Source organism: Seriola aureovittata, chromosome 7 (assembly GCF_021018895.1).
Source record: "Seriola aureovittata isolate HTS-2021-v1 ecotype China chromosome 7, ASM2101889v1, whole genome shotgun sequence".
Lineage (NCBI taxonomy): Eukaryota > Metazoa > Chordata > Actinopteri > Carangiformes > Carangidae > Seriola > Seriola aureovittata.
The window spans coordinates 16,837,202-16,861,774 of record NC_079370.1 but is presented as its reverse complement, the minus strand read 5'-3'; the positions used below and the strand labels follow the sequence as shown (position 1 = coordinate 16,861,774).

General features: G+C 40.6%; 1 protein-coding gene, 1 long non-coding RNA gene and 1 other non-coding gene across 4 annotated transcripts in view; 2 read left to right on the top strand and 1 right to left on the bottom strand.

The window, feature by feature from the left end:
• The window catches only part of deptor (DEP domain containing MTOR-interacting protein), a 32,716-nt gene extending 15,053 nt beyond the window's left edge, over nucleotides 1-17,663 (bottom strand). Inside the window, exons 1-5 of one of the 2 annotated variants that reach the window (XM_056379863.1) lie at nucleotides 17,350-17,663; nucleotides 16,987-17,076; nucleotides 12,742-12,920; nucleotides 11,575-11,698; nucleotides 4,119-4,297 (exon numbers count right to left, since the gene is read on the bottom strand). In XM_056379863.1, the coding sequence (XP_056235838.1) occupies nucleotides 4,119-4,297; nucleotides 11,575-11,698; nucleotides 12,742-12,920; nucleotides 16,987-17,076; nucleotides 17,350-17,363 (586 nt within the window). In that variant the 5' untranslated portion in view covers nucleotides 17,364-17,663. Of the gene's footprint in view, nucleotides 1-4,118; nucleotides 4,298-11,574; nucleotides 11,699-12,741; nucleotides 12,921-16,986; nucleotides 17,080-17,349 lie in introns of both variants that reach the window. The other variant, XM_056379862.1, reaches the window with a different exon arrangement.
• A 5-nt stretch (nucleotides 17,664-17,668) lies between these two features.
• LOC130171743 (uncharacterized) lies at nucleotides 17,669-23,603 on the top strand. Its single transcript, XR_008828199.1, has 3 exons — nucleotides 17,669-17,801; nucleotides 20,614-20,845; nucleotides 21,925-23,603. It is a non-coding gene; the product is annotated as an uncharacterized LOC130171743 (long non-coding RNA).
• trnar-acg (transfer RNA arginine (anticodon ACG)) lies at nucleotides 19,960-20,032 on the top strand. Its single transcript has one exon. It is a non-coding gene; the product is annotated as a tRNA-Arg (tRNA).
• Nucleotides 23,604-24,573: the final 970 nt, after the last annotated feature.

The following is a 24,573-nucleotide window of genomic DNA, read 5'->3' as shown; positions in this document are numbered from 1 at the left end:
ATCTGCTAAATCTGCCAACTATCAAACTATTTCTTACAAGCTTGTTTTCATCTGTTGTACCTTTTTAGTTTTTTGTTAACCTTAATCTTTTTCTCGCTTCCTGCAGCATCAAGTCTGTTATTTTCTTATTTTTATCTACTTTGCTGATGATTTATGTCTTTGTATGTGACTTTAGAGAGAAGTTCAAAATGATGGGTTACATAAATAAATTTCAAAAAATTATATTTATCATTATAATTCACACACATAGCACAAGCAGGAAAATCAACTAACCAGCCACATACACCAGAAATCTGCTTATAAACAACGCTCCCTGTCTCATTGGTAAGTTTAATGTGTAAGACTACATTTCCTTTAAACTGATTTCAACCTGGATAATTTTCATGAGAGGCTTAATGATTCATTAAACCCATTCATGCAGTGGAACTAATCAAATTTAAATCAACATTCCCCCTCAAATAAAACAGCCCTTCTTGTGTAGTGCTTTTTATTGTTTCTTGACCTCAGTTTGGCATCTACATCACCAGTTCCACTCAGACTGTATTCAAATCCAACCTCCTTCACTTACTCACTAGTGTTTGCAGATCCAAACACCAACCATGGCTCCTGTTCTGAAGCTTTATTTAAAATGATTTTAAAAACACTGTCACTTCTTACTGCTCATGATTTCTGTTAACATGTTGTGCTAGTAAGCGTGAATAAAGATTTAAATCCAGACTATGTAACTTTTTGAAGACAAAGAAAGTGATAGAAATACACAAGGGTTAATGGCAGTGGCCAATCTGTAGCTGGCCAATAATATCCAACACTGTGAAAGCACATTATGCCAAAAAATGCAAGTTCATTTATCAGCATTGATGCTAATTTACTTAGTTACCATTCATTTATCAGCCTAGAGCATAATAAGAAACACCCAGTGTGTTTCCTTATTGTCAGTTCACGTCCTGTGGGTACAAAGCTATTGTCAGCCTCACAAAGTCCTTTTATCATGAGTGAAAAGGCACGGTGCATGATGCTCTACAACTGAAACGCTGTTTCTCTTGTTCAGTTTTAACTGATTTAGGAAAATCTTGCGGCACCAGCAGTCTCAGTTTAAGATTTATAAAGCCTTACCCAGCCTGCTATTGGCCAAATGCCTTTGGCACAACGATACAAAACCCTACTCTGACTGCTTATGAGATTTATATTCTTAATTTGCTTATGCACATTATCTCCAATGTACACGCTGTTTTAAAGCTGTCTCTTTGTGCATGATTCAGATGCATAATGCAGAAAAACAACTGCCAAGCTGTCCCACAGTAAACACACTAACCAAACACAATGTGGATCCATCCAGACTTGCCCCCTATACATTACATGTATGAATGTGTGACCGCTGCCCAGCAGAGCAGAGACCAGGAATGTAGACTAGCTAGTTATCTCATTCTCTGTTCTCTTTACAATGTGCAGAGGGCCTGTAAACACTTTATAAAACAAAATTATTTTTTCATTATCATCCCTAATGTAGCAAAAGGGTGTACAGCAATATACACAGTGAAAAGTCCATAGGTCATCCGTGTAACACTAGTGCAGTTATTTCCAGAGGGAGGATGACACTATGAAGCCTCTGTGAGGCCAGCAGGAAGCAGAGCAGGCTCTGCATTACATTAACTAAGTGAAGTGACAACACACAGCGCTGCAGTGTGTGTGTGTGTGTGTGTGTGTGTGTGTGTGTGTGTGTGTGTGTGTGTGTGTGTGTGTGTGTTGAAGAACACCACATTCCTAGTACCCCAGAGATGCTCAGCTCTATTACAGCTCTTGAGCGAGGAAGTGAGAGAGAGCAGATGGGCCTACTGTGTGACAAGAGGCGATCAGGCAGACGAAGAGAAGCAGGAGCAAAATGAAAAGAAAAAAAAAAAAAAAAACGGAAGAGAGGGCAGAAATTACTTTCACTCTGCTCTTCATCATATGATAAATCATTTCCTCTCTGTTTAAAACTATTTAAATCAAACATTATGGCAACCATCATGTGCAGCAGGGGTAATTTATGACGTACTTTACATGTAATCCACACCAGAATGGTTCAACATGCCAGCCCCTGGCTGCGTCGACAGCTATGTACATGTTCAATGCTTGTGTTTGAATGAAGCAAAAAAAAAAAAGCACTAAGGCCATGTGACTTCAATCAGACACGGGCGTGTACCACAGACATCAGCATCAAATCAAATCTCATGTCATGTGGTGACCCAACAGAAGCTCATTCAGCATCCAGGTGAATTGTTAAACAAAATGTCAAATGCAAAAACTGTCGCAGTACTCTGGAGAACTGTTTTGAGCCAAAAATGTTTTAACAAACAGCTTAGAAGTCTTACCAGCCAGAAGATAACGACTGTACGCCTTATCGACACAGAGAACCAAAGCATTCATACAGCTGGTGCCAATTATGGCTTAACGAGGGGCTGCAGACACACACTCACACCTGGGATATTAACATGTTTGATTACACCGCACAATAAGCAGAAGCTCTAATGCTCTTTTAAAATAAATGAGAAAAGCACTTTACCCTTCAGTTCCTCTTAAACCTCCCAATAAACTAGGAAAGAAATGTGCACTAATACAGAAAATAAAACGTGGTACCCGACTACCTGTTTTCTGATGGCTCTTTCTGTTCACACTGGACAGATAGAAATTTCTTTTGCTCCTCCCTTGTAAACAAGTTGCTGTTGTAAGATTTTCAAGTACTGTAATTAAGTACAATTTTAAGGTACTTGTATTGTGTTTCAATTATTTCCTCCTGTCCACATGACTGTCTGAACATAACAGTATTTTTACATTGTAATATCCAAAACATGTGATCAGTTTGTAAAATAAATAAAAATGATTAAATATGATATTTAACAGATTACAGTACCTTGACCAGCAACACTACAACAATACTGCTTACATGTTGGGCAATGCATTCATGATAATCCAGTGATAAATAATATATAATAATATAGCACTGAAAGAAGCCCATCTGTACAATGTGCACTTTTACTTTTAATGCCTCTGTACTTTTACTTGACATTTTGAATGCAGAACTTTTACATGTACTGGAGTATTTTGACATGTGGTATTAGTACGTTTACTTAAGTAAAGGGTCGGACTACATCTTCCACCAGTGCTAAGACTATAAGCTGAGCCAATCATGTAAAACAAGAGTGCATTTATCACATGTTCACAGATAATATGATCTCTTGCTCCCAGTCCTGCAGCCAGTAGAACCTGTTGACCTTTCGAAGCCCGAGACATTCAGGTCACATTTTCTTCTCCACTGCGACACTCTGTACCTCTACTCACTCTTGACCGTAGTCCTGAGACAGGTCAGGTCAAGTCGGGCATAGGAGGTGCAGGAAATCAAGACTGGTGGAAAAACATAATCCCAGCCAGTGTGAGATATAATCAGGGTTAGTTCAGAATGGCTGGGAGCCCACCATGAGCTGGAATGAGTTTTAGGAGAGGATGAGAGTGGGTGCTATACTTACAAAGTTTCCATTTTTAAAGTTTCCAGTTTCCCATTGGAGACTATGTTAACCCATTTTTTGCTTTTAGGTGCGAGGACTAGAGCTATTTTTTAAACAGAAAAGTATAACTAGAATCCAGGTTACATCTATCTACTCATATCTATGGCACTAAAATGGTCAACTGGGTCCCCTCCTTGTTGAAAACTGCTGCAAGCTCAGACTCAACCTTTCTTGACTTTGACAAGGACTTTTTTAAGTGAGTCACAAGGGTGTGTTTCAGTGTGCAGATAGGACTGTAATCATACTATAAGTCAACAACAGTTATCAGATTGCATGACCTAAAAGAGTGGAGGCGCTATAAATGGCAAGGTCCCCAGGTTAAAGAGGAGCTACATCAGAATCAGTCAAGCTGAGTAAAGCTATCTTACAGGATAATGCAGAGGTGAAATGGGACTACTTATAGGGACTGCTACCTTTACTATCACCATGGGTCATTCACAGATCATCAGTCTGTCAATACCAAGACCCCCTGTTAAATGTATGACCCCTGAAGGGGGTTTAATATTAATATTTGACAAGAAAAATTTCAGTAGCTAGGCTGCAGACAATATGAACAGCTGCTCCATCTTCCCTCACCGTGCTGAATGATGCCATGTTCAAGAAGCCTCCGTCCCAGCTGCTCCGTCTCCTCCCTTGTTGCCATCTCCCCCTCCTGTAGCAGCCAGTCAATGAACTCGGAGGCCACCAGCGTCCGCTCGAATGTCCCACCCTCCTCCTCCCTGGTCTGTAAGAGGTTGTTCTCTGTGTTCATCAGCCTGTGGAGAGAAAAGGGAAAACCTTTGTTACTTTAATTGTACATGTCTTTACAACGTTGCATTATAAAAGCAATCTAATAGAAACACAAAGCTTAAAAGTCAGCGGCCTACTCCAATAATTCTGAGGTGAAGTTAGATATTTTATATGATTTTATAAAGGACTATAAATAAATTCAGCAATTGGAATCAATTCAGCTTTTGATTTTGGATAAATTTAGCATATTTATTGCAGTATTTTGTTCTTGTGTTGGCTGTACTGTTGTAGTGTTATATACAGTGTATACCTACCTCATGGAAAAAATTGTCTGCTCATAGAAATGCTTCAACTAATACTCATACAGTAACATAAACCACCATAAAACTGTTTATCTATCCAGTGTTGCTTTCTATATTTTGTAAAATGGCATTATTTTGAAACTTTCTTCAGTGAGAATTTTCGACAGGGAAAATCTGCCAAAGCGGCAGCTCTCTACTCCGCTCTGTAATCTGCTCAGTGAAAATGCACACACGCTGCACTGTACCTCTGTCTGGATTAACATTTCAACCACACAAGTGGAGGCACTGAGAGTGAATCTTAAAACTAAATTAATGGTATTCCTAAACCTAATACACCAAAACTACAGATCAGCCTAGCATGATGACAAGGTAATTACATTGAGAGAAACCCTCTAGATCTGCTTCACTGGCAGAGAATGGAAGTTTGACTTTGTGGATTCAGCTCAGTTGGATGTAAAAGCTCAAACAACAAACTGTCTCACAGTAGTGAATGCTATTTCACATTGCCTCTAGTAACTAGCAAGAAAAAAATATCTCACGCATGCTTGTACTTCCCCCGTTTTATTCATGGATGTGTGTGATCCTGAATAGCCAATAATCAAAGGGTTACATTAAATAAGTGGTGTGATCTCTTGTGGATGGCACCAGGTGACAGACACACACTCAAACAAACAAAAACAGACAAGTACACACATGCACAGAACAAAATTGCTGACTCTCTCTCCCTGTGCTTCTCTGTTAAAAACACATTCACACCCGTCACTCTCACCCAAACACTGTCACATGAACTTTCAAACAATACAAACACAGCCCTGCAGTGCTCATAAGAAACAATATGCTTTCTGTGGTACACCCGTACATGTCTAAACATGTGCTACATGAAGTGTACCGTCAAATGGAAAGAAGCGCTCAGCTTTCCACGTCTTTATTGGCTGTGTTTTGTTGGCACCAATTATATTCCCACACATTTTAATGGCTATCAATCATTCACCAAACTATCAGCTCTACACACCTGACAGTTAACAAAGACAGACACATACAATTTATAGATGACAGCAGCTTTGTAATTTCATACATCTTATGAACTGAGTCTATGAAAAACTAAAAGTTACAAGATAAAGACACTGAATATTTGTACTAACAGTCACATCCCATAGTTGAGGGAATGTTTCCTGGCCAAGAAACGTTAACAACCACCAGCGTTATTAAACCAGTCCAAACAGGACAGAAAAGAGAGTACTGTCTGCCTGTGTCAACAAACAGATAATCCTTAAAAGCTTATTAATGTGAACCCCAGATGTCTCCAACAGATCAGTCAGACAGTCAAGAGATAAATATGATTCCAGTGAAAAGGTTGATAGACGACGGCTCAAAGTAACAGTTTGGCGTTTTGGGAAATACATTCATTCATTTTCTTGCCGAGACTTAGATGAGAAATGAGATGCCACTCTAAATACAAAGCTGTAAGAAACTTATTATGACCCATAGTTACGTTTTATTGTTAGGCAACTTCCTAACGTAGTAACTATGACAGGAGCAAAGGAGAAAGTCAAGTGATGTAGTATAAAGAGAAACAAAGTCTAAACACAGACAGGAGAAGACTGTTTGTTTCCCATTTCAAATAGTTTGAAACCAAAAGTCAATATTGTTTCTTTTATCCATAATCAGAAAAAAGATAACCAGCCCTGTGCACATAGGTAATTCACACTTTATATAGTAATGACTAATAATGGCTGTGTACGGAGCAGGCAAAATTGTTCAGGCACTGACAAGCCTTCACTTTGTCTATTGGGAGAACATTTAACATCTTATGGGAGGCAGGACATTAGTGGCCAAACCATCAGTGCCCAGAAAGAACAGCTTCTGCTTTGATTAAGCTAAATAGGGATCCTAATATGTGAAATTAAACTAAATGAATCCTAAATCAGGTGCAGCCTCTAAAAAGCCTCCTATGTGCAAAAAGCCTTGGATTCTTTTGAGTCCTTTCTGCCAGAACCGCCCTCTCAGTGTGGCTCATTTAAACTATGATTGATGATCCAGAGAAAGCTCCAGGACCACAAGAATTACATTAAAGTTGTGACACTGTATTCTTCAAATGTCAGCCCCGAGCTGAGTAAAACATAGACCACCAGATTAAACGTACAGCATTTATGAAAAATGGTCTGAGGTACACACCCAAGACTGGGAGTGTTCTCCGGTCACATAAAGTCAATACACTGCAGAACACAAGTCTTGTTCAGATGACAAATTATGATGGATTAGGAAATTTAGTAGGACAACTGCTATGACCCACATTGGCAGCCAACATCATAATACAAATGTTGAAAGAAGTGAACATAATGTTCCATAAGACCTGGCTGCGTACATAATGCTATTTAATCCATTTAAACATGTTAAGTCAACAGATCATGTTATGTTAGCTCAAAGGGATTGACTCAAAGTACTGTAGTCAAAGTTAAGCACAGTGCTTCGAATAATAGCCTATTGAGTATTACATGAGCAGTACAGTAGATTGTGAGACTGTATATACAGTATGTATATAGATCATGAGAACTCAAGTGGGACGAGGCGAGCTGCTGTGACCTGGATATACATTCAGTGTAGTTGTTCAGTCAGCATACCTAACAGCCTGAGCGGTGTCCGTCCACTGAGACGTGGTTGTGGGACAGCCTGGTTTTTCCCTTCTCTCAGACTTGGTCTTGCATAAAGGTGGGGCTCTGGCGACCCACCAACTTTTAAAAACTAAAACATCGGAAAATGATACAGAGGTTTATACAGAAGACTTTTTTTTTTCTTAGGTTTTACCTTTAATTATTTAACACAGAACCTGAGTGATTTCTAAGTGTAGCTGAGGTGGAAGAAATCAAGTTGTACTTTTCTCTAAATCACTTCAAGGAGTGACCAAACAGCACACAAAGAGCCAAAATTAAAATGTCAAACAATGCAAAAATATATTTTCATTTGTTCACCCAAAGAGGCCCAGAGTTCAGTTTTAAAGAGTGTTATGTCTGTAAGACACACTGTGGCATAGTGTGGGTATATTCTGCATGATGATAAGATTTCTTTTTACCCTGTTTATGGTAATTTGCTTGTGGGTTTGGTCTCAGCAGTGGTTGAAGTCTCTGAGGGGAAAATGTTAAAAATGTATGAAAAACAATACTGTACCTAATTCAGAACCCTTATTTAGAAAATTGAGACCAAATTGGTTGCTCTTTCTGCATGACTGATGTCTCAGGGTGTTTATATATGCAAACACATTTCCCCACTTCACCGGCCCTTTTCAGCTGCTTTGTGGAAACCTCACAGCTAAATGGCCCCTAGTGTGTACTTCTGTTAGACAAACTACTCTGCATACATGCACTGTAAACCCAACACGTTCTGAACCTTTATTGACATGACCTTCTCATATCAAACACATTTCATTCATACAGTCCTTAATCTCAATTACAGTCTCCACAGCTTCCTGACAAAGACCTCATGGAATAACAAACAGATGATAACATTACTTTGTATGTCAGGACTTTCAGCACAGATGAGCATTATTGTACTTTATGCTACTTCAGCCTAGTGAAAACATAACATGTTCAAATGCCTTTAAGGTAAACTTCCCTTTGTTAATTGCCCTGTGTGCTGGAGTTCATACTGTAATAACCAAAGACATTGCACCAGTCACCAGCTAATCATGTGGAAATGTTAGGATCTGCTCTCAAGCATGGAGAGCAGCTGATATAATTAGCCGGCCATCATCAGTTGTTTATAAGTTTTAGGTTCATCTAAATGAGCAGTGACACAGACGTCTTTTTAATTTATATCTGTGCTATGTTTAGAAATGAAAGGCTGTGTTGCTCTCTCTGATTTAGCGGCATTTATGCATCTGACAGAAAAAAAACAGTGTGATGGATGACTGGTATGCAGAAACACGGTCACCAGTAATGTAAACTATTGGATTTTGGCAGTGAATGGGCTAAAACAGGCAAAACTTTCAAGGACTGTGGTGAGAGACAGACTGCTTGTTGTTTTAAACCGAGGTGTTTTCTAACCTTGAACAGACCCACAGAATCGATAAGCAGCGCTGTCTGTCTCTTTCACTCTCTCACAGGCACTGAAGTACACACTGATGCAGCAAATGTTGATGCACAAACACACAAAGACTTGACAGGGGAGAAGGACCTGCAAAGATTGTATTTGAACTTTTGAAGTCATTCAGCAAATAGTGTGAATAAAACTAAATATTCACTAAGACGATAGTGAAGAAAGTTGACTGAAGTAACTTAGTCAACTACGACTGACTTGGAAAATACAATGTTTGGCTAAAGGTTTGATTCCTTATTAATCATATTTAATTTCAAACTGAACAGAAGTGGACTAGAGAAGTAATTGATGTGCCTTTCAGCAAGGCACATAAACCACAGCTGGACAGAAAACAGGAAAGACTGTTGGTATAAATGTTAGTGAGTGTAAGACAGGGCAATGTCAGTGAATCTACCCAAGATAAATAAAGCTTAAATAAATAATAAATTTAATAAATGAATCATCTTTTCATATGATATGAGCATGACTAAATCATTTACACAATTCGACCACAATCTCCAACAACACACACACACAGTCTTTTTTTTGTACAGAACACAACAGCTTTACTCCCCTCCCTTTCACACATCCGGCCACCTCTTTGTCACATAAGCAAACTATATTTCTGTACCTCTCTTAACACATACACAGTGACACTCTCATTTAAACAGAGACCTATTTTTCATATCTTTTTCTTTGACACCCCCCACACACACACACAAACACACACAGCAGTTGCATAAGAGGAAGAAATAGTCCAAGGGGAGACATCTGTCGTCTCAGCTCTCAAAGCTATGTGTTTATGTAATCACCATGGTGCAGCCCAGGACACACACATACACACATAAACGCATGCACACAAACACCCCTCAAGCTTGCTCTGGTGGTTGTTTGCTTGTGAACTAGAGTTGCTTCACAATTACTCTTACAGCACAAGTAATAGTCCAGCAGCATAAAAAAACAGCCATCTCCCAGTCTCTAGTGCCTCAGAGCAAAGGGCAAATATCTCCCATCCAGGAGGGATTGCTGTTTGTGCTGCTTGCTTTCATAATTGTACACCAACATATGATTTGGCTCTTTGGTAAGAGGTTTGCAAAGATTCAACTCAATTTCAGCACTTTCCAAACAAATTCAATTGACATTCCAATGCAAGTTTTAGTCCTGAGTGGGACTTGAACTTACTGTACACATACTGCGCAAAGTCTGACTACCCAACAGTACAACATCTAGTTTTTCCATTGGAAAAATAAACAGGTCTCTCACATTGATCTCTCATGCTGTCGATTGTCAATTCAACATATGCAAAGTTCAATAAACAAACCGGAGGAAGACATTTCAAACAGTTGTTGTGACAGAAGTTCCTCGGCAACATGGTTAGACAATGTTTTACAGACCGTTTACTTGTGCGTGTGCATGTGCATGTGTGTGTGTGTGTGTGTGTGTGTGTGTGTGTGTGTGTGTGTGTGTGTGTAGGTGTGTGTGTGTGTAGGTGTGTGTGTGTGTGTGTGTGTGTTCAATTCAAAATTGTAGAGATGCCACTAATATAGCACCAGAAAGATTGTTTCTATAGAAACAATTAGTCTCATCACTATTGGGAAAAACAGCATCATGGGTACAATGCTGATGACAAACAAAAACATTCCCATTAGTAGTGTCCTTTGCCCTCCTCTATGCTATGAGTCATCTCTTGTCAAAATACTTCCAACACCCCCTTGTTTCTCACTTCCTGCTGACTGTTATCATGGTCAGAAACCAGTTAAGCTCAATACTATGCACTCTAAACAAAAAATATCTTCTAAAATATGAGTGGTGGTAGCATTTCTGACATACTCTATCAGTATGCTGTGGAGAATGCCAGTGACTCTCACAAAGGAAAACAAAGAGGAAGGCAGGAAATACACACGGTATGTGCCACAGCCTGCCAAGTGGCCAAGAAGCTCCAAAAGTTCAGGCAGCATCAGATAATGCGGTGATAGTTCACTGTTCATTAGGTCAGCATGCTTCACCAGTACCTTCTTTGAGGAGATAAGCCTTATATCACGCAAACAATCATCATTTATATCAGTGCATCACAGTAAAACCCGGAGAGAGATGTTTTTCATAGCTCATGGCTATTTTAAGCTTGTATGCATTTCTTTGCTATCAATTATGAAAAACATCATGCAACTGTGTGTTGACCAAGTTAAGTCTGTAAGTTTTTATCAACTGAAGCACAATAGCTGTGAATCAACAGCTACTAATGTTTTCAAAACATCAGAAACAGTTATGCATTATTTTAAAGTCTTTATGCTAAGCTAAGCTAACCGATCACTGGCTTCAACTTCATGATTACCGTACAGACACGAGAGCAGTGTCAATCTTCTCATGTATTCCTTGGCAAGAAAACTAATAAGCATACTTCCCAAAATGTCAAAGTTCTGCTTTAAAAGGGGCTATTTGTACATTTTCTCTGCAGCTGAATGTGCGTTCTTAACGGGAGCGGGTGGTGGTGATTGTTGCTTGACAAGAGCTTCGGCCATCATTGCATTTACCAGACGAGAAGTTATAATACACCCTCTAAGCAATGCTACGTCTTCCAGGCAGACTGGAGGCTACAGTGAGTCACAACATGGGGCAGGGCTAGCTGGTTAGCATGCTAACTTCAGTAGAGGAAAAGATTGGTGTTGCTTTCTGCCGGAGACAGCTTGTGGTGAGTACAGGAATGAAGTTTGATGCTGAACTCGCAATGTTTCTTCTATACTGGTAAGTAGACAGTTGTTTATGCTAACGTTGGCCATGTAGCAAAAGCAAAATTTACAAATAGCTCCTTTAAAGCTACTCACTGATAAGTTGAAAGAGAAAGTGAACCAAAAATGTATTCATTCAACAGGAATCAGCGGGTTTGTCTGTGTTGTTGTGTTTTAGGTTTGTGTTTGTGTGCGCAAACATACTTCTCATATATCCTCTGGCCCCTCATGAAGACCTTGGCCTCACTGTCCAACGGGAACGTACCGTCGTCCTTACGGAAGCGGTAAAACAACTTCAAGTCTTTGAACTCCCGGTGCTCGTCACACACTGAAAAAAAACACACGCACAGAAAACAAAAAAGTTTTTCAGTTTGTTTCAGTTTAAAGGGCTTATCACCTGTAGGAATTACATACTGTATACTGTTGAAAGAAACATGGATAATCTAGACTGAGCAGTAAGTTTGTTATCAACTTCTTGACCTAAGTTCCCGACACAGAGAAAGACACAGATGGACTCAGGCGGAGCTACAGGCAGCCTTAATGTTTCCTGTTGGACTGTGTCCTGATATTTTAGTATCATGACCAACATACAGAGACTTAAATTATAAGACTCAAAAAAGATAAAAACCTGTTTCATGTTCGTCACTGAGGTAACAGTGAATAAACTTTACGGTTTACTTTTCTTTTTTACACTTGTTTACACTTAACTTTTGTTTGTAACACATCATATTTTCTGCAATAATCCAAAAACCAATGTAAAAATCACATTGGCTTTTTGGCGAGGTAACCAGGGTGATGCTAACTTCTGGCTAGGTCTACAAAAACACATAATCTCCTTATAAGAAGCAAAAGCATCTTATAAGGAGATCTTGATAATCTTGATTATGTATTTATAAAGCAGTCACTAAAATCCAAACATGATTAAATCATTAATCTACAGCTGGGGTAAGTAAGTATTGCGTTAGCTCTGTCTAAACATCAACTAAAGAGAAAGAGGCAGCCAGTTCCTTCTGTCCCCGTCTTCAGAGTCTGGTCAAATGTGAAGCAGGTAGTGAGACGCTACGTTGGAGTCAAACTGGCTGGGAGACATGGACAGTCATCCATTAAGAGGCACTGATCATTGCCAGAAAATGTCAATGCAGAAAGAAAGAAAGAAAGAAAGAGCAGGAGATGGAGAGAGACCCCTGCAGCTAAAGGAAATAGTAAACAAGAAAACTGCAAACAAAGACTGACCCCACACACTGTGAACACACACACACACACACACACAACACACACACACACACACACACACACACACACACACACACACACACACACACACACACACACACACACACACACACACACACACACACACCTAAGCCTTACCATGGTGAACAATGCTCTGGTCTAAAAGTTTTTGCATGATCTTGATAGCCGTGTCCCGATCTGAGGCCTCCTTGTGTTCGATCAGCCAATCAATGAGCTCCTTGGCCACAAAGCAGTTTGGGTAAGTTCGCAGATGGTGCCGCCGATCTTTGATCACCTTCCCCTCGTGGAGCCGCAGCCTGGTGGGCACCAAACAAACAATTCCTTAAAAGTTAGATGAAAACCTTTATTGTGTTTCCTTTGACACCTCTGAGGTAGGTACTAGTAATGACACTTGTGGTACATATGATGAGAACTGAATTCAACATAAAAAACAATAAAAAGGATAAACAGTACTTTTAAAATACTCCTGGGGTAAGGGCTCCTGGGCAACAAATATTTAGCAGAAACATAATGTGTTAACTGTGCTAAATGCACAAGAGGATGAGGCAAGCATTATTCTATATTTTTATTATAGTCAGCAAATCCAATGAAAAGCAATATAAAAACCAGCAATATATTTGTCCATTTCTTCCTATTTTCTCACTTCCCTACCCAGTCTGTGGCACTCAGCCCCCAAGACCATTTGTTCCTACTGAGGATGTAATTCTTTAAATACAGGTCACAAACACATAGTTTCATTTCTGAAAATGGCTATGTAATTTCCTAAAACAGCTGGGTGCCACAGTTTTTAGCAAAAGTTACCTGAGCAGGAGGAAACAGCGCACTTGTTTCACAACTTAAAAACTCACAGGCAAAGTAGTTGGGTCAATACAAGGAACAACAAGCAGCAATAAGGACAATAAATAAGAATAAAACAATTAAAACAGATAAATAAGATAAATGAGTATTCACAGTAGTGGTATGGTGCATGAGGGATTGACTCCCAATAAACTACAATGTGTGTGTGTGTGATCTCATTGTAATAAGGGATGTCACTGTTGCACAGAGCTCTACGACAGGAAGAATAAGCTCTATCAGAATTTGGCTCCAGAGGCAACACCTGCTAGTTGGATAAAATTATTGTTGGTTTTGGTATTTTTGTGGCTTTTGTCGACAACAAAAATGTCAAACATTAACAGCTTTCTCCTTTAACATTAGCATTAACACTGGTGCTTTGTTATTAGTGAAGCAATAGAGCATGTGACCGATTAATGACTTGATATTGCTTTTTTTTTTTTTTTTTAAAGGGTACAGCACCGGAAAACATCTGGCAACAGACATTAATGATCTTTTGGTTTATACCAGAACTTTAAAGGACTGTTCCCGTTTGTAATGTCAATCACAGTAAGAATTCATGCTGGATTTAATAAGAATGATACGTAACCCTCTAAAGGTGGCATCTTACATTCCCTGTTTAAGTTATCCATGTGAGCTGCATATCATATTAGTCTGGATGACAAACAATCTTCTAGAAAACATGATTTACCTGAACATTCATTCAAGGTTAGACAGAGAAACACAGTCCTCGAGGCTCCGGATAAATGCATGCTATTCAAACACTGTCTGCAGGGATTTCTAATGTGACGAGATTACATGATGACATGATAAACCCCTCATGCTTCTATGACCTGGATGCTATAGTTTCACATCATCAAAGTGACCTCTTGCTGAACCTGAATATTGTGAAACAGCCCACCACAGTCTCAGCCAAGGTTCCTGCAGCTAGCTAGTTCCACTCCATGCTGAGTCTGTGTGCAGCTGGCTAAAATCACGTTGGATTAGCAGTGACAGTCCTAGTCCAAGCCTGCCCACACTCCATTCTGCCAGGACTCGAGATGGGCAAACAACCTCAGCTGAACAAGTTACAGACTTCACTTCCAACCAGGTCTAGCTTCATCCTCTCTCTGTGTGTACAGCTTCAGAAAATTTCAGTCTAATCTACCCATAAATCATTTCAAATGGAGCTGGATGCTAAATCATCAATCTTGCTGTTTCAGTTTTAGTTGTCAGACTTGTGGTAGGTGCTCTTACTCTGTTGGTTATTCTCTTAACATTTCTTAAACTTGTGCTGGCTCAAACAATAACAGATGGCATTTCTGAATTATTCTCTGGCACCCAGTATGACTATAGTGACGCAGTCCCAGCCTGAAAAAACCCATGAAGCCTCACTCTCTATCACAGTCTGCCATAGTGCAACAAATTGTCTATTCACAGCTATGAACTGGTCACAAGACTTACAACAGCAGCTGTATGTGTCTGCATATCATGGCAGCTGTCTTTCTGTCTGTTTGTCAGCATTGTGCCTGAAGCGGATCTGCTCTAAGATATTGAGCACTCAACATGATGGGACACAAATGTGTAATGAGATATGTTTTTTTTTTTTGTTTTTTTAAAGCCAGTGCACCGTTATCAGTACCAGGAACTGTGTCAGTCATGTTCCATGAGCTGGACTCGTGATAAAACGATCAAACAAAGGTGTGGATTAGGTACACTCCTTGCTTTTACACCAACTGTGTTTCATATCAGGTCTAATTTTGTTTTCACAAAAATGAACTTGACTGTGACTTTCTCACTCCCTCATGTCAGCATTTGTGAACTGTCCAGTGTGTGTGCGTGTGTGTGTGTGTTAGTGTGTGTGTGTGTGTGTGTGTGTGTGTGTGTGTGTGTGTGTGTGTGTGTGTGTTAGTGCTCACACTGCACAGTGTAACAAGACCAAGAGTCTACAGCCATGCCAGGTGCTCTGTGAGTCAGGGACAGTGGTCCTTTGGGATAAATACTAAAATATATGTATAATATTTAATATAATTTGCACTCATAGCATGCTGACATTTGCAAATAGCAATAAACACAAATTACAGTTGAGGCTCATTAGTATGTCATTAATTCTGCAGCTTATTTGGTCATAAACCAAGGTGCTGATGAAATTTAATGGATCACCAAAGATCAATAGGCTTCATTCTCTGTAGGCCAGGAATGTCTGCACCAAGTTTCATGACAATCAATTAAATAGCTATTGAGATTATTTCAGTCCAGACCAAAGTGGTGGACAAGTGGTGAACAACATGCTGCTAAACAACAACATGACTAAAAAAGCCCTCAGGCTGACTGCTGCGTCTGTAGAGGAGGCAGAAAGACAGAGATCAAGTCTTGTATGTCAAAACCTCGAGTCCCTTCCCCCAGAACAGCAGCGTCTCAGTGGACCATGGGACAGCAACCCCAACCAACCCTTCGTTCACTGACACCAGCCACACTGCCAGCTGGCAGCCTCCGTATACAGCTGTGCCAGGGACACACACACACAATGACAAACAGGGAAACACACACTGGCGGTAAGTGCGAGTACCCTGAAGAGTATGTCCAGACACAAACTATCAATCTCTGGAGGTGATGACTTGGTGTTACTTTTTATGGTTCAGAACAGGACAATGTTACAGCATGTACTTTTTCACAAACAGCAAAACTCCAACTTATCACACCCAGCTGGAAAACACAATTCAGTAGCATATTTTCCTCATAGTTCAGTGGGGGGCTGAAATTCCAGGCATTGGTGCCATGCTTTACCTACTGAGCCTCTATTCATTGCTGGGAGCGTGAGCCAGCGAACGCCACCGGGGTTATGTGGGTGTTCTTTACATACTGTAGGTCAAAGAGTACAGCATGTCAACAACACTGGCAGGGTGAGTGGTACAATTTCCTGATAGGGCGAACGGGCAGGGCATGGTAATGATATTGGGTTAGTAGGTTCATCATTCCCGGTGCAGCTCAAAGGGCACTGTAACACACTGGAGCAACACAAATCAATCATGTGTTCAATCCTTACAGCAGCTTAGCAAAGGAGGTTCCTGCAGGATGTGAAGAGCTACAGTACAGTGCACCAGGCTGTAAGGTGCATGTTGTATAGGTGAGGAGCAGCAGCCTGCATGGGGAGGGTTGTGCATGTGTGGATGCCTTTGTTTGACTGTGCATGCTGCAGTGGACCTGCAAACTGTCTGTAGAGCATGAGGGTGAACTAATGATTAACCTGCTGTCAAACATGATCACAACAGACACTTTTCTCATTTAAATGTGCCATGTCCTGTCATGTTCTTGTTCATCCTGATCTGGGCCACAAAAATAGGCGCGAGCTGCCATGCAAACTAACTAAGCGATTAGTTTGACGTGTTAATACAGGATTTACTAATGATCAGATCTTTCAAATGGTGACTGCAAACCTGGTAGAGATTTGCAGATGACCCTGAGATGAATACAACAGCTTCTTTCAAACACTGTGTGACCTGCAGCACAGTGTCAGCGGGAATCTGGGATAGGGACCAGCCGACCTACCTCAGCTGTTCTCCGGTGACGAGCACCTCGGCCAGCCGCTCCAGCTCTGCAGCCTTCTTCTGCATGGTGTTACCGATCCCGTCCATCTCTCTGCTAACACAAGAGGCACAGACCCGGGGCGGTTTTGTTGCCAAGCAGCCACACACAAATACATTAATCTACACTAGTAAAATGCTCATGTTTCACACAATTTTTGGTAAAGGAGTATAAATGCTGTGCAGCAAAAGTGTGCACTAGTAGATTTTTTTTAGCTGACAAACATTCAGAGGGGACAAATGGATTGAAAAACAAAGGCATACATGCATCCACGCGGTGATGATTTCAGAGAATAAACAATGCACTAACATTTCAATTTTTACTTACCCTTCAAGCACCATTGAGAACGAAAATGTGAGTTTATCAGTTATTCCTTTTATGCATGAGGACAATTATTCCATTTGAGGAAACATATGCAACAATGCAAACAGTCACAGCCCAGCCTCAATGTGCCAGCAGCTCCATCAGCAGCGGTCCACTTTTAATTTCCTCGAAAATCTCCACCAGCTCCAAATATCTGCACACACATTAATGCATGCATGCACTTCCCTTTATGAGTCCCTCTGTTTGTCTGTGGATGCAGCGTTTGTGGAAAACAGCACGCTCCCTTCCACGGCGGTCCTGAGCGCTGGCTTGGTTTGTTTGTCACTGACACACCACACGGGATGAAGGCACGTTTTTCTCCACGGCGCAGCCAGGGCCCATCCACAGAGCCCCCGCATTGGGAGGATTCGTTTGTCGTCACTGGGGGAGTTAACCGGAGGGGCGGGGTTACAGAGGTATGTGGGTGCGCTCGATTCATACACTGTCGGGTACTTGAAAGCATTACAGAGACGGATGGGATGGGAGGGACATGTCAATTTATACATTATTATGCGTTTTATGATGTAAAACACAGAACATACAGTTGCAATAAGTGACTGGCGTAATTGCAAACGATGTATTAACGAATGAAATTAGTTTAATAGTAAAAGTACAGATTTCCTTAAAGAATTGTTGCTTAATTTTTTTGTTAATAATAGTAACTGTTTGCCTTTTCATCCATTTTACTTAAAATGAGAGCACCCTGCTTCCCAGTGGTTTGGTGGTTCGCTCTGATGTTTGTTTCTCTCTGCAAAACTGCTGAAAATGTGAGCAGGATAGTTTTAACTAGCTCTAGATTTACATCACGTAGACCAGAAATGAGTTTTGAACATTTAATCACAGATTCCCAGAATCATAGTGAGTCAGCATCAGCAAAATGAAAATGTTTTCCCTCTGATATCAGTGAGAGTTCACCTGCTTGAATGTTATCTCCTTCCTAAAATGCAAATATTGTGTCTGATATACCCAGTAATTAAATAAGATGGAAATGAAAGGATTGCTTTAAAGAACAGCATCAGTACAATCAGAGTAACATCCTGTTCCAATATTCTAAATATGGTGGCCACAAATTGAGCAACTACAGACCTCATTTCTATCACAACGTCACTGATATCGTGTCCCAAATGTACTTTTGACAGTTGAATACAACTCTCAGTCTCCTTTACAATTATGATTGAAGAGAGACTTATCTTAGGCCTATATGTTTTTCCATATCTTGATCAATGCAAGAACCTGTCCAATAGCTCCCCAGGCCCATCCAAACAAAAAAAAACAAGAACAAATAAACAAAGACACAGAAATGCAGGTTCCTACATGTCTTGCTCAATTTATCAGATATGTAACAAAATGAGTTGAAACAAGTCCAGAACATGGAGATGTGTTATCTCAGTGTTACTACAGGAACTAGTGTGGATAGGGCGATGTTAAAGATATCATACATACATAAAGTAAACATAATCTTGACAGAATTTGAAAACAAAAATTGAAACAAGGTGACATAAATTTGTATAAGTAACCCCTGATTACATGAACTGGGAAAAGTAATTGATGTTTTCCTTTCAAAATCACAAAGGCGTATGTTGATAAGAAAAGGAGACCCAGGATCTTAATCTTTGAGAGGAATCTGAATTTAATGTTCCACTATAATCTGTACAAGAAGCATAATGACGTAACTGGTTAGACATTACTAAGAAATGGACACGTTTCTGTATCTGAAGTGAACATAAAACCAACGCTTCCCCCCAGGACAGATGAAGTCATGTGGTTTTTCATTGGCTATTTTGGTAAGTATGTACAGTATGTGTATGTGTGTGCATGTATTCTGCAAAGTTGTTTTGTGAATGTTCTCATAATTAATAGCTTATGACCTGCCTATCTATTTATGACCTGCCTATCTATTTATGACCACATACTGTAAGTGTGTATCCAGACTGGAGACCTTGAAAAGAAAAAGAAAATTCTGTCATAAATATAATGGATCCTTGATTAAACCAAAAATAAGTAGGGAAGTAAATAGGGAAAAGGACACCTCACTGATTGCTTTGTTTTTAGGTTTAAGTCCATGCTGACACAGGCACACACTTTACCACCTCTTCTTATGATGGGTTAGCTGTGGATGTCTGTCTGATGGCCAGTGAGAAAGCAAATTACTGACAAACATCAGTAAGAAAGGTCCAGTGATCCCTGAAACCAAACATTTCCACTCACTCTTTTTATTATATCTCTTAGTTATGCAATATTTTGATTCTACTAAATATGGTTTTCTTGTAAACAGTGGTTAATAGGAATACACATTATTACATAAATATACACATTAGCCAGTTAATGTGATGACAACACAGACTCTGTAATATTTTCTGTTGATAACCAGTATGTGGATATCAAGGGAAGATGGCGACATCTGTTGGATAATGGGGGGCATTTCAGGTAACTGTTGTAACTGTTTTTCGTTTCTTTGTTTTGTCTTTTTGTGGGTTTGAGAACGTCACGTATTTTTTTCGTGTACATATCAGAAAATGTAAATATGACAGTAAACGAAGATACATATAGGACATATTATGTTCTATATCACGTGGGCCAGTGGCGCAATGGATAACGCGTCTGACTACGGATCAGAAGATTCTAGGTTCGACTCCTGGCTGGCTCGAATGTTTTCTCGTTGACATTTTGAGGAATATGTTTTCATACATACAAACATCATTCAGTTGGACTTCCGCTCATATTATCTGTCGGCCGAGGAAGTCTATTAAGTGATAGCCAATCGCGTTGCCTATCGCTACCAAAAAGTTAGCAAGATTAAACCATTCAGTTGCTGCCCCACCCCCAAGAACCGTGATAACCAATCACACTTCGTTGGGTTTTCCACGACTTGACCAATCAAAGCCGGTAGTACTACTAAGCTTTACGCAGGGGGCTGAGAATAATCCACAATTTTTCTTGGCATTTTCCCAAAAAGTAGAAAATTATAACCAAGTATACACGCCATTTCTTTATTTATGTCTTCCAAAAAGTTTTTAGTTCTGTACAGGACTAAATGACTGAGATGGGCATATTTTTTCCCACAAGACGCCAGCACTTAGAGGTTCCTGATGAATATTTAATATGCTAAACTAGTATTATGAAATAGCACATGTGAATTTTGCGAGTGTATTCCCTTCAAAATTAAGGGACTGTGGTTTTTATACATATCTTCATTCATTCCTTCATTCTCTCTTATTCTTTTAACAGAGAGCAGAAAATGCCTGCCCCCCCTGCTAGAGCTGGACCAGCACTGGACTGCTAAGGTCCTGGACCATGCGAAGGTGGACAGAATGTGGTGATATCCACCTCAGCCATCACTCACCTCTTGTGGCATGCCAGCGTTGGAGCAGTTCTGTGGGCACCCCCTGTTCCTGTGGATGCCAAGGAAGCTTTCGCGTGTCCAGCTACATCATCACTACATCACAGGGTCAGACAGGGGGTTAGTGTCAGCAGTTTTTATTTCTTGGCATCCAAACATCTATCCTGTAAGAGCTGCAATAGAAAGGCCATCAGCTGGAGACATAACATCATCTCGCAGCCAGACATTGGTCACCTCATCCAGTTCCTATGTCTGCTGACGAACAAGCTGGGGTGGGACATGCAGATTGTGTGTCTGATACGTCAGTGAGGCTTGGGAAACAGCAGCAGCAAGCTTCAAAAGCAGCTGGAGGAGCAGCATGCAGAAAATTGGCTTTAGAATCAAATTCAATTCCTCACTGATTATAGACGAGCTGCATGTGCTGTCTCCTCTGGGCTGATGTCACCAGTTCAGCTGGGGGACTTAGCAGCTATGTCTGCAGAGCCAAAACATCAATGACTGATGCAGGTATACGGCCAGGATGTCCTCAGCAGGCTGGATTAAGTGAAGGCCTCCATCACCTCACTCTTTGGACAGGTCATCAAGATGAGCTCAACATAGAAGACTGTGAGGAAGCAGGTGGATCAGGCCCGGTCTACAGCGACTTGAGTCACCAATGTTTAAGAGCATGTCATGTCTGTACTCACAGCAAGTGAGGGCTGATGTAGATGGCAGAGGGTCATGTGAGGTGCTACAAGGATGTTGGGGTGCCACCGCTACAAATCCTATACATGAAGAGCGACTGCTGTAGGAAGTGTCATCTATACATGATCCTTGGAGCATGACTGGGCAGGAAGATCCGGTTCGACATCCGGCACTTTATGAGGAGGTTTGCCACCGGATGCACAACCAATTTGGATGCTCATCATCTTCATGACCTAACTCATCCACTGCGTCTTTGTGTGGGATGAGAGTGACCTGCAGCAACTCAGGGCAGCCAAGTGGGTGGAACTGGAAGCAAGCCACATGCGTCCCACAGAAACAGATGTGACATGCCACATCACAAAGGCAGAGAGAGAGAGTCCATGGAAGAGAGATGCAAGTCATGCTCAAGGAGTTCATTGAGCAGAATTTTGTATTTTGTTTGGTGCATATTCCTAGACTGCATGCTATTATATAATTTCTGGTTCTAACACAAATGTTGTTCAATATCTTTGCAGATATTTTGCAGGGAGGAGAGGCCCGGCACAGTGGACCCAGGCCCTTTAATTGAGTCAGGCACAAGCATTGGAGCCTTATCAGCAGAACCTCCTCCAGATCTGGCAAGCACGCACGCTGAAGCTCATTGTCATGCCAATCATCTGTCGTCATCGCCTCATGTTGCGGCATGATGTGCATTATCCCTGGAAGCTCAAAACATCACAGTTCTTGCATGGCCTCCATAGTCACTACACATGTCATCCAGTGAGCGTGTTTGGGATGCTCTGGATCTGCGTGTTCCACTTCCTGCCAATATCCAGCAACGTCACGGAGTCAATGAAGAGGAGCGGCCCAAAATTCCACGGGCCACAATCAACATCCTGATCAACTCTGTACAAACGAGATGTGTCACACTGGATGAGGCAGATGGTGGTCACACCTGTGCAATAATCATACTGTGTAATCAGCATCTTGATATGCCACATCTGTCAGGTGGATGGATTATTTTGGCAAAGGAAAAGTGCTAACTATCACAGATTTAAACACATTTGTGAACAAAATCATTTGTGTGGTTAGAGAACACATTGAACTCATGGAAAATGGGAGTAAAAACAAAAGGTGTTGGGGTTTTTTTTTCCATTTTTGTTCACTGTATATTGTGCTCTTAATACTACATACTACCACACTACATAACACCTGGAATATTTTCCGATACTGCAAACATGAAAGAAAACAGAATAATTGTGTAGGCCACATATGGAATCCCCTCAAAACATTTCTTTAAATATCTTCAACTGAGAAGTTTCATACTGGCCAGGCAGTATTAACAATTAAATGTAAGCAGCAGAAAGGATCTTTATTTCATTGTATGTGGGAATGCCCACTGACACACTCTTTTTGGAAGAAAGTGTTGACTCTGGCCAGTCAAAGCATTGATAAAGAAGTGCCTCTCAATCCAAAACTATGTTTATTGAATATCTACCTGGATGACTTTGTGACCTCTAAAAATGAAACATCCTTACTCAATATTTGTTTTCTAGAAGCTAAAAGATGTACAGCCTGTTCATGGAAAAAATAAAAATCTTGTGCTACCTCACAATGGCTGACAGGAATGACTTTTTTACTTTGCTTTAGAAAAGATAAGCTTCACCACAAAGAACAAGTTAGACAAGTTTTGGAAAATCTGGAAAGTTTTTTATGATATTGAAGTAGATGACTTTTTTTTTTTTTGTCTTGCTTTTTGTTTCTTTTGCCCCCCCTTTTCTTTTAATCGCTATGATTGTTGTAGTACATACACAATGTTAAATGTAAAATATTCTGTTACTATGTGGATATTATGTAAGCGATAAGTGTGTGTATATGCAGAGAATATATAATTTCCTACTATTAGAACGCCGACTCTATGTTTGGGTGTATGTATGTACATATATGTGTATGTTGATATATACCCACTTATTTATCTTATTTATCATTATTATTATTATTATTATTAGTACTTTTGTTATTATTATCAATTACCTACATGTGTCTTCTTGTTCTGTTGTTCCTTGATTGTAAAATTAACAAAATGTGCCATAAATAAATGTTTAAAAAAAGAATTGTGTGCTGGAGAAAGACCACCATCATGAGCCCAGAGAGCCTGTCTCCTGCGGTTGAGGAAAGGCAGTGGCTCCATCTGCTGGTAACTCTCAGGCCACCTCTAGGTGCCACCAAACCAGCTCCCAGACCTCTCCTGCCTGCCTCCCTATCTCTGGTTCCTGTGGTTATTTCCAGACCTACAGGAGCTTCAGCGACAGATGTGCTTTACTCCACCCACAAGAGGAAAAGACAGGACTGGCAAGAGGAAGAGGAGGTATACAAGGAAGAGTGATACCATCAATGCCCCCCTAAGGCCTAAGTCCTGAACCCTCGCAGACTTAATGTCACCTGATAAGTGATTGAGTGCATAGGCTGCAAGGGCTCAAAATGGTATAAAGAGGAATGGGACAGTAAACACGATGAGGAGCTGGGTGAGGCAGGGTGTTGCCGAGCAGGAGGAGGTGAACCCAGGGGAGGACTGGGGCAAAAAAGTGGCTGGGGAATTTGTCCCTGGTCAGCCCACTCTCCACACAAAGCATTTGTCCACCTGCACAAATGAGTGTCTGTGATTTAAATGTTTATAGATCAATGATGCCAAGCTAGACACATGGGATACAATGACACTGTCTATAACCCAAATCATCTACGTGAGGGCAACAAAACACCACTCTACAGGCAGTTTCAATAGAAGTTGTATCTGAAAAGATATGACGGACTAATTTCATCTAGACAGTAGCTACAGCAGGTTGAGAAAAACAGGGACAAGACTTATCCTTTTAGTAGTTTTTGTTTCATTAAATCCAGAAAAAAAAAATCAGCAGCAAGCCATCATATTAATGTCTTATTGATACTTTTGTAACTGTAAGCTATCTCATTTGCAACTGATAAAGCAAGCTATCCAACCTATCGCCAACCTTACCATGTCACTCTGCCTGGGCTCTGAGATGCTGGATTTGACTCTGCTGTTTTACAGTTGCCCTCATCTCTGCTGTCCGTCTCTTCGGGCTCATGTTCACCCCTGTCGCCGCCAGTCCCGGAGCCGGTACAAGTAACAGCAGCACCACCACACGAAAAGTCAGTCATTTTGTGGC